The sequence below is a fragment of the Electrophorus electricus genome, chromosome 22 (genome assembly GCF_013358815.1).
Source record: "Electrophorus electricus isolate fEleEle1 chromosome 22, fEleEle1.pri, whole genome shotgun sequence".
Taxonomy (NCBI): domain Eukaryota; kingdom Metazoa; phylum Chordata; class Actinopteri; order Gymnotiformes; family Gymnotidae; genus Electrophorus; species Electrophorus electricus.
The window spans coordinates 8,780,444-8,790,867 of NC_049556.1; the positions used below are offsets into that span (position 1 = coordinate 8,780,444).

Here is a 10,424-nt window from a genome sequence, read left to right on the forward strand (position 1 = left end):
CTTTGTCACTTACTCATAGAATGAGTCACTTGTCATAAAAACTCATAAAAACAATTTTTGACACAAACAGTATGTGATGTTCCTGTATTAAGAAGAAAACAAGACACGGTAAGACGTCGTTCATTTACCAAAATCTTACCGTGAACCTATCCGCCTTCTTGTAGGTGATAGTGAATATGTTCCCATGGCACACACTAGGGGGCGCTGATTGGAAGCGTTTAGGCCTAGATGCGCCAATTTCTACACTTGGAGAGAACGGAAGCTGTATGTAGTACCGGGGTTGTTTCTGCTTCATGTGAACGAGTTAAAAATAACGTATTTAATAACATATTCTAAGCTTCCCCTAATAAAGCACCTGTAAAGGATAGTCTTTTAAGTTTGAATAATATTTTAAATATGAGAAGTTTTATATTGCTATGAATAAAAAATTGCATTTTCCTGCCTATTATTCGATAATCTGGGTATATATTGCAAAAATGCAGGTAAATCCAGAGGGTTTACTCACGTTTTCTGGCAAATGTATATATTTCATAATTATTCTTATCACAAAACCTTATTTCTCTTTTTTTTGTGTGAATGGATATTAAGAATGAAGTTCCCAAAATAATGTGATCAGTAATGAGACGTGTTATTTCATACAACGCTAAGAAAGGCATGAGCACCCCCATTGGACGGCCTTGGCTTTTGATTTCGGTTATCTGGGAAGGGAGAAACCTTGGTTTGTGAAAATCCCACTGTGTAATTTAGCGTTTTCGCTGTACCAGTGCTACTTCATAGGTTCGCTGAGGCTCTCAGGTACCTGAGGAGGTAAATGCGTGCCATTTTTCATTGCTGATACACAAGACGTAAAATTTTAAGCTGATCGCAATATGAAATGTTTATTAGTCTATATTAATACATTCATTCCAACTGAGAGGTTTAATGTTAAAATATAAAAAAGTCAATGCCATCAAATACCAGCAGTAAGTCACAACGCAAAAATATGAAATATTTTGGTCAGGGAAGTGAGTCAATATTCTTGTATGACTGTCTCCACCTGTATGCTTATAACCTTTGAATGATTTAAACTCCAATATAACACTCCTGGCTTTAATATTACTTATAAACAATGTTATTCTAAGACTGAATCGAACAGTGAAGAATGCAGGAACCAGATTTGAGCTGGAATTAACCTTTGCAGGAGAGTAGATCCGTGAGACTGATCTAGTGCCATACATCGGACTATCGTACAGAAAACCTTAACAAAAATTATAAATTGGTGCAGCTTTATTGGAAGCATCTGGAAGCAGCTTTGAGAGAATTTTCCTGCAGGGATGGAATTCCAGGGATGATATCCAGGGAGTGCAAACTTTAACTACAGGAAGACGCGACACCTTTGTGCAGCGGTCCACAGACGTTTCTGTGGTTCTCTTATCTCCAGATCACAAGAGTGAAAACAGCAGCCCAAATCTGTATTTGGTGCCGGATTGTGAAGTGCAGAGAGGCTGCAAGTGCATGGGAGGTATGTCATTATAGGAACATCAGGGAAGAACCGTGTGTGTGTGTGTGTGTGTGTGTGTGTGTGTGTATTTATGTAAACTTCTTGATGAAGCGCAGTTTGAAGTATGCTATGCTGAGGAAGACGATGGTCATGGTTGCCATAGCCACATGGTTCTGCCACAATCCCCACGTGGAGTAGTCAATGCCCTGCTCCATGAGAAACTGCTCTCCTGAGGTACAGCTGCGACCAGTTAAAACATTACACTTAAATGTTCCAATCGTGTTAGGTGATTGAGTTAAGTGGATGAAGCATTGTGTTATTGTTTAGCCACTTCTGAGGTTCATGTGGTCAAGCATGGTTAAGGGCTAAGATGATTGTGGTGTGTGTACTGTGGTGTGTGTGTGTGTGTGTGTAGGGTTTATTGTTACTCACACAGTGATGTTTGCCACAGTAGTATTGAGTCTAGGTGCACCGGTGGGAAGGGGACGAACATCGCAGAAATCCAGCCCAACAAACTCGTTCACCTCCAGGGCCTGAACACATCATCATCGTCATCGTCATCACTACCATCAACTACCCCATTCAGCAGAATACAGAGTTTGCAGATCATTAAGTGGTAATTAAGATCCGTGGTGGTGTAGGCAGCAACCAATACATCCGAGATCAATGATGAACTAAAGTTAATTAGAAAGACGTGTTTTTATTAGTGCCACATTACGTTTCTTCAGAACTTACAGCCAGGCCATAGCGGGGAATGCTGAAGTATTTAAACCAGTTCAGCCAGTCAGGAATGCTGGGTAAATTCACCAGCAAGCCTGAGAAAATCTACACACACACACACACACACACACACACAGAAAAAACAGAACAAAAATCAGAGGAATGAGACTTTTTTATTATTAATGAATTTTTGGTTATTGTGAGAGGACAGCAAGGGAAAGGGAGAATATATGAATGTAAAGTTTGTGTGTCACAGTGAATTTGCTGGTGAATTTACCCAGCATTCCCTGTCTCGTGTCTTTTGTTTTGCTTTACTTCCTTGTTTTCATTCTTTTTATTCCACCCCTTGTGTAGTTTAGTTAGTTCATTAGTTTCACCTGTGTCATGTTAGTGTTCGTTAGCCTTTGTTTTTATACCCCATGGTTCTGGTGTTTCATTGCCGGCTGTCGTTGTTGGATGTCTGGCCTTATCCTGTTTTGTGCCTAGCCTGTTTGTTCTCTGCCTGGTTATTGTTTCATGTTTTTCACCCTGTTCTCTTTTGTTGTTCTGTGCATTTTATTTTCTCCACCACATCTGTTATTTCTTGCACATCTGCCTGTCTCTGTGTGTCATCCCTGGACTGTTCTGCTGACCCTGAACGTGGATTTGCCCTTAATAAATCTCGCTCCACTCAGCATCTGCGTCTGCCTCTCATTCGCTCTGCGTCACAATACGTGTACTCACCATCATGAACACAAAACTGATGGTCATGAAAATGTTTGCAACGGCCACCACAGTCTGGTCAGCAGAGATGGCCATCGTCATGGCAGTTGCTGTGTATGCCGTCATGGCAACAGTAATCATGAAGGTGAAAAATGTCCCTGCATCCGGTTTGTAACCTGGATTGGGAAAACAAAATGCATCATAAATATGCGAGCAGAGAACACTTAAAAAAGTGACTGCAAACAAACCTTTACAGTAATACAGCCCATAACATACACAATGTTTTATCCTTCAAAGAAAGTCTTAGCATGTGCAGGTTTGTGAATTATATGTTCCAGCAAAAATACGATGTAACGTGCGTGTGTGTGTGTGTGTGTGGGGGGGGGGGGGTGTTACCTATCATCCAATAGGCAACACAGCTGAAGACGATGGCTGGTACAGTGCGTAGTGTGAGAATATCAGAGAGGATCTTACTAAGGAAGTACACGGACACTCTGTAGTAACCACTAACATACTCATGCCTGTAGAAACATGAAGAACCATTATACCATTACCATTATTATACCATTATACATTTATTTACACAACCTTAATAATACTTTAGACCAAAAAGTAAGTTATGTGTATGGCTGTTTGAGTGTGAGTCTTTCCTCTCTACGCACAGGAAGAGTTTACGTTCCGTGATGAAGAGTTCAGCAGAGGACAGCGAACTGAAACACTGGTTAGTGGTGATGAAAAACAGAGAACCCATCCTAAAAGTAGAGACTGAATTAATAAACACACACACATGCAGAACTATCCTCTTAATAGTATTTGTGTACAATTAGGTTGCATGTTTTTTATTTCTCACCTGTTTTGGATCCCACTTGAGGTGTTTGAAACACCAAAAAAGATTGCACCAACAATCAAAGCTAAGAAAATGGTGACTCCAATCTGTAAAGAGAAAAACTCTATGAATAAATATATTAAAGTTCACTAAGTCCTATTCAAATTTACTTCTATTTCTAATTCTAGTGTTCTTTCAGCCCATCATGCTATGGGTTCTTCAAACCCATATCATGCAGTCTTTGTTTCTGTACTGCTGTGAAATGTTATTTTTCTTTGTATGAAATGAGGGATCCCACTGCATCCACCTACAAACTACACACACAATGTACCACCTGAACCTGTCTGACAGTAAATATCCCATTAAGAAGCCGATGTGGATTAGATGAGCTTTTCACCATCAGTGGATGGTCACACATGCAAGTCATCAACAAAATTCTGAACATGCACCCATTTAACTAACAGAAAAATGTAATAGATGTATATGTAGTAAAAGTGCATGTAATAGTAGGAGTATGTGTAGTAATAGTGGGAGTATGTGTAGTAACAATAGGAGTATGTGTAGTAATAGTAGGAGTATGTGTAGTAATAGTAGGAGGATGTGGTACAGAGCAAGAAACTATTAACAGATCTAGACTGAGGAGAGATGCAATTTTGCTTCTCTGCCATGATTTAGAAGAACAGAAGTCATCAATTCAGCACAACCATACAGTCCATACCGTCTTGGCGAAAGTTAAAGATGTGTTAATGCAACTGACAGTTTTCAGTGTACTGCTGGTCTCACGACTGGTGTTAGTCAGTCATGAGTCTCTTGGCGTGGGTCATTAATATGTATGGCCATATTTACATGTCGGTTATGATTAGCTTTCGCTTTGAGCAAAGGCGAATTTAATGAAGTGGTAAATTGACATAATAAATTATCATGATAAATTTATGAATATAATTAAACACCTTGTCACGCTTTTTGCATGGCATAGCACAGTAACCGTAAATTTTTATGAATCATAGTGTTGTAATCACCCACCTTCTAGTTATACCATCCAAACTAAACAAGCTTTGCTCTGGGTGGGATAAACTGGTGCTTCAGCCCCGACCAATAAAAATGACCCTGTTCTCTATAAAAAATGCCTACAGTTACCATGATGATTTGTCAGAGGACGTGTTGATGTTATCTGAATGACTTCAGGCAGACATAGTATTTATTGTGTGCGGCTCACCTGCGCGAAGGACGTCTGCGGGTTGAGCATGAGGTTCCGGAAGGTCCTTCTCAACACCCATTTGAACTGGTGAGTGAAGGAAGTGTTGTAGGTGATGGTACGGGTCTCGGGCTGGCCTCTGCAGTTGTGGCCCTGTGTGATCTTCTCCAGCTCCTCCTTGGTCTCCCTGTGGTAGATGGACATCTTATAGGCCTCTACGAGGCGCTGCTCGATGCCCTGGCGGAACGAGACACCCTGCTCCCCGTCCAGCTCTGCAGGAAATGCATGTAAACAAATAAAATACAATTCATCCTCTACGTATGTGGATTTTCATAAGGAAAGAATCTGTGTGAGTGTGTGTGTGTGTGTCAAGTAGGATTCACAGGTGGAGAAATACCCTCGTTGTCCTGTGGCTTGCTTCGCGAATAAGCAGTGGAGTCTCCATTGATGACGTCCAGGAAGAAGTCAGCAGGGTTGTTATGAGGTTCACAAGTGAATCCTGGGAAACAGAGTCATTAGAGCGGCTCAACATTTGCAGCTGCAGGATTCCTGCCTGCATCGTTTTGGCTAAAACTAAAAGCTGGTTTCTCATTACAAAGACAGTATGTACATACTACTTTCCTGCTACACAGAGCGTGGTCACAGTGCACGGCGCATGGATGCGGTGTGTGGACACACGGTGCGTGGCCCTACCTACATCAGTGAAGTAGTCTAAGGCGTTCTGGGCAGGGCCGTGGTAAACCTGCCTGCCACCAGCCAGCAGAGTAAGGCTGTCGAAGAGCCGGTAGATGGAGTAACGTGGCTGGTGGATGGACAGGATGATGGTGCGGCCATGGTTCGACATCCTGCCAGTGCAAAACAATCCCCACTGAGTGTGTGTGTGTGTGTGTGTGTGTGTGGGTGTGGGTGTGGGTGAGGGTGTGGGTGTCTTTGTACCTCTTCAGGAGTGACAGTACTGAGTTTGCTGTACTGGCGTCCAGTCCTGTTGTAGGTTCATCCAGGAAAAGCACAGATGGATCGATGATGATTTCCATCCCAATGGTCGTCCTCTTCCTCTCACCCCCTGAAATCCCACGAATCAGCTGTGTCCCCACCTATCACACAACCAATCACATAAGCACATCTAAACTCCACCCTGTAATACTTTATAAATACTTTTATAAATGCTTTTGATGATAAATACCTTTGATTAAAAAAAAACAATCTGAAGTTTAAAACAATCAAATCTATATTCATTTGTTTCTTATGTCAAAACCACTACCCATTTATAATACAAAATAAAGAATATGCAGCAGTCATATGTGTGTCTAAATCATGATTCAGCAGTAATGTGTATGTCTAAATCATGAGTCAGCAGTAACGTGTGTATGTGTACGTGTCCTAACCATGAGTCGGCTAGTTACTTTATCCTGTTTACTAAAACAGTGTACGTGTCTCCTACCCGTGAGTCAGCTACTTTATTCAGTCCCAGCTCGTCGATGACTCGTTCCACTTTCTGCTCTTTCTCCTTCTGACTGATCGACATCGGAAGCCTTAGCGCTGCTGAGAAACACAAATTCTCACGCACAGTTAGCGTTCCCATAACAACATCGTCCTGGATGGAAGAGAGAGAGAGAGAGAGAGAGAGAGAGAGAGAGATAGAGAGATAGAGATTGATTTGTGGAAATGGAACCTGTGTCACTGTCCAGAGCTCCATATGCTTCAGAGGACCTCCATATGACCTGGCCGAGCCGTGTTAGCATGCTTGTGTGCCAGTCACAATGCATTAGTCATGGTTATGAGCTTTACTCGGCTTGGTTTAGGGAACACTGCAGAGGCCGAGTTAAACGTCTCAGCGCGGCAGCTGCTTCCATCACGTCGTATTTTTATGACTGCAGACACTTCCTCTTTAAAGTATTTTCAAGCAGTGGAAAATGAGTGATTAGCATTATTACAGGGAGTGTGTAGAAGGCGACAGTACTTCCCAGGATCCCCCAGAAAGGATGTGTGTGCAAGTTAAACGTGAGAATGGAGAAGTAAGAATCTGATGACCAAGACATTAAAATGAAAGACCAGTGTGTGTGTGTGTGTGTGTGTGTGTGTGTGTGTGTGTGTGTGTGTGTGTGTGAAGTGTGTGTACCTGTACAACGTATCCAGACTGACATTTAAAGTTGGGTGGTTGGGGTGCCCCATCAATCAGCACCTCTCCAGACAGTCCAGTGGGGTCTTTTCTCGCTGCCAGCACATCCAGAAACCTTCATACAGTGAAAGCACCATCTCATCTCATCATTACACATCTACAGTGCCTCCACATAACAACTAGAATTAAACTACAAAACCACACTGCTATCCCAATAAAACCAAACAACCATGACACAAGCAGAATATATAAACACCTGAACCTTCAAACTACAACCTAAAAATGAAAAACACAGTACAACCTCTGGCATATGCACTCAAATCCACATAACAAATCCTCACACTCCAATCTACACATTCAAGCCCACACACACACACATCCACACAAAGCCACGTGAGTAAAGCGGGAACACTTACGATGATTTTCCGCTCCCAGTAGCTCCTAATATGGCGTTCAGTCCGGGCTTCATAACTCCACTAGATGAAGAAAAAGAAGATTTAAAAAAACACAAACACTAAAACAAACCTTCACTTCACTTTATTTGTTAAGAAAGCATCTTTCATGGAAGGGAAAGACTCAACATTGGACAGTATGAACTGTTTACACTGGACAGAAGAATGGTGGTCATTGTAGAATTTAATCAAATTAAGGGCTTTTACTCCAACACAGAGGATTTTACAAAAAGGATAGCTTATGTATTCCATTAACATCGGCAGTGAGTGGGTACCAATTAACTTTATGTCGAACGATGGCATGCTTTGCACAAGTAAACTTATAAGGGGCTATCACTGGACCTTAGCATGCAAATACACCTTAGTCATGGTAACAGAAATCATTGTTATGGCTCACTGTTTCTTATGCTATTGCTAACAACATTTCTTCCTGCACTGTCATGAAGAGTAGGGAACTCACCACACACACACACACACACACACACACACACACACACACACACGCACACACACACACAGATAAACACACACACACATACAAGTAATATTTACTTTTAGTCAGCTTTCCCTTACAGTGCACCATATTGATCGTCAATTGTACGTCAATTAACGTTTGCTAACAGTTGTTAATGTTTTACTATCACTGTATGTAAAGCATTTAGCAGAAAGGTGTATGTTTGTATAATCCCTTATCTGAAGCTGGGGGTTGATGGCAAAAGGCCAGAATCTGAACACTTTTATTTGTTTAAAGAGTCCAGATCAACTGTACTAGATTGCATTTTATTTTCGAACCTTTACTCCCACTAACCTACTGAGACAAATGTTTTTTCTTGTTTCATGTTTTTGCTGCTCTCTTGACTGTTTTTGATACAGATTCCATTGTTTTGCATCCACTTTCATCTCAGACAATGGGTTGTATACATATGCATGCATTCAATAGTAGGAATTGTGCAGAAGTGCCAGGGACTTATCCATGTCCATGTTTCAACGAACAAAGTGTGTGTGTAACTGGAGGAGTGTGTCCTATGTATGTCTCAGTGTATGAACTGTATATATACTTCAATGTGAGAAATGTTCCAGCTGTATTTTCTCTCTCTCTCTCTCTCTCTCTCTCTCTCTCTCTCTCTCTCTCTCTCTCTCTCTCTCTCTCTCTCTCTCTCTCTCTCTCTCTCTCTCTCTCTCTCTATTATGCCTCAGATTGCCTTCTAATCATCAGAATCCTGCACTTCCTTTCCACCATTCATTCACATCCTCTTCTACAGGCACTCCCAGGCCCGACCAAAACTGTCTCGTCCACATTTTACACTCCTGCGCCAAATGGACTTCTACACTGATCTAAAACCGGACCCTAGCTCACTTCCCTGCACTGATCCAAAACCAGCCCCCAACTCACATGTCATTCTGCTAGCACTCCCTTATCAGACAGAACTGCATCCAGACTCTAATCCAATAACACTCAAGAGAAAACTGACCTCAGATCCGAGTAAACCTTTGACCATCACCCACACCTTGGAAGAGGTGAGGGCGTGCATTGTGGCCAGTCATTTCGAGAGATATTAAATTACTTCATTTTAGATATTTAGAGTCTTTTGTCTTCATTTTTATTTTTTTTTTGGAAACTCACTTGAGGTCGACGAGAATGTCTTTGTGAGTGACCTTCCTCTTCCACAGTACTCCGCTCCTCGTTTCCACGCGGTAGTGGATGTTATGGAAGCTGACCGTAGCCCCGCGAGGAGAGGCGCACTTGTGCGCGTCCGGCCTCCCGTTGTCGGAGCCCCCGTCACTGGGGAGATGAGTGCTCTTTTCTGACATCCCACTCTTAAAAGTCCCTGAAAAAGTTGTCAGGTTTGCCGTTAAGACTGCTGTGATATCCTGCACATCTATACTGGACTAACCAAACTTCGACCAAACACGTTGTTGTCAAAGCGGACATCGCACCTCAACTTCCAAATCATTTTGTCTTTTACTGTTAAAACAGCACATTACATTACATTTGCCTCCTTTACAGCGAGTGATCTGTTCATATTTTCACACTTAGCTTATTTTTAAAACTAGGCTATAGGTAAACTGACTAGCAGAAGCAGTTGTCTTGACATCAAAAATTCATCAACGTCTTGATAACCTTTCGGACATAAATTTTCGGACCTTGATAAACCTTTCGGACATAACCTTTCGGAAATAAATCTTGCCTACCTTCTACAAATTTGCCCACACCAGGCTTGAGAGTAACCCCGATAACGGAACCGCTAGTCTTGACATTAACCGTATACGTCCTGTTTTGTTTTCCCTTTCGTCCTTGTTCACTCGGATAAACTACAACATCGATTTAGCATTATCTTCCAAATGACTTACGTTACAGGGACTCCAGTTTCTTCGTCTCTTCGAGGAGTGTATGCCCGTGTCCAGTGGTTTTTGCAACCGGGGAGTCGCTCACCGCACGGTGCTTTAGATCTGCCTATCTGACCAGAGAGAAAAGAAAAAAAACCTCAAGATGCGCGTATTAAAGCTTCAGGAGGGATTTAGCGCTCTGAAACAACGAAAACGTATTGCTGAAAGTTTCGTGTTCCTTTACGTACCTTGTTACCTGGATGTAGTCTTTTGAAACTGGAGTTTAGGTCAAATAGTTTTCTTATTTTTAGATTTTATTGTTTTATTAACTGGCAGATTAGCCCGAAGACCTTTCAAAATGTCTGTCATGACATGAAGCTTCTGTTTAATGAGTGGTGTAGTGCTTTGGACTCTGCTCCCATCAACCTTATAAGATTCGTCTCTACACCCGCGTACACCTCGGTGGCGGTGGGAGTTGTGGGGCGGGGGAACACCTCTAGTAATGTATAGAATGTATAAATACTAACCTATAATGAGTCCTACTAGGAACATCATATATGGTTTACACACATATAGACGATTCACCTGCACAATACCTACAA

At 41.9% G+C, this 10,424-nt stretch overlaps 1 protein-coding gene across 3 annotated transcripts; it reads right to left on the reverse strand.

The window, feature by feature from the left end:
- Positions 1-851: 851 nt before the first annotated feature.
- Positions 852-10,198, reverse strand: abcg2a (ATP-binding cassette, sub-family G (WHITE), member 2a). Of its 3 annotated transcripts, none has more exons than XM_027028906.2 (17): positions 10,071-10,198; positions 9,847-9,949; positions 9,119-9,323; positions 7,459-7,518; positions 7,043-7,157; positions 6,365-6,517; positions 5,860-6,017; positions 5,617-5,768; positions 5,321-5,422; positions 4,945-5,195; positions 3,753-3,835; positions 3,565-3,654; positions 3,299-3,423; positions 2,924-3,078; positions 2,216-2,305; positions 1,913-2,013; positions 852-1,720 (listed from the first exon to the last, which is right to left on the reverse strand). In XM_027028906.2, exons 3-17 carry the CDS (start codon positions 9,304-9,306, stop codon positions 1,570-1,572), a joined length of 1,974 nt encoding a protein of 657 aa, XP_026884707.2. In that variant the 5' UTR covers positions 9,307-9,323; positions 9,847-9,949; positions 10,071-10,198; the 3' UTR covers positions 852-1,569. The 3 variants fall into 3 exon arrangements, with proteins under 3 accessions (XP_026884707.2, XP_026884708.2, XP_035377395.1); XM_027028907.2 differs by having other exon boundaries at positions 9,847-9,953; XM_035521502.1 differs by lacking the exons at positions 9,847-9,949; positions 10,071-10,198 and adding an exon at positions 9,688-9,764.
- Between the last annotated feature and the right edge of the window lie 226 nt (positions 10,199-10,424).

Excerpts from the sequence above, each read along its gene's own strand:
- abcg2a (XM_027028906.2), bottom strand. The coding sequence starts at position 9,306 with ATGTCAGAAAAGAGCACTCATCTCCCCAGTGACGGGGGCTCCGACAAC. Across the intron at positions 3,424-3,564 it reads ACGGAACGTAAACTCTTCCT|GCATGAGTATGTTAGTGGTT; the intron begins GTGCGTAGAGAG and ends ATGTTTCTACAG. Across the intron at positions 1,721-1,912 it reads ACTGTGGCAAACATCACTGT|CTGTACCTCAGGAGAGCAGT; the intron begins GTGAGTAACAAT and ends AACTGGTCGCAG.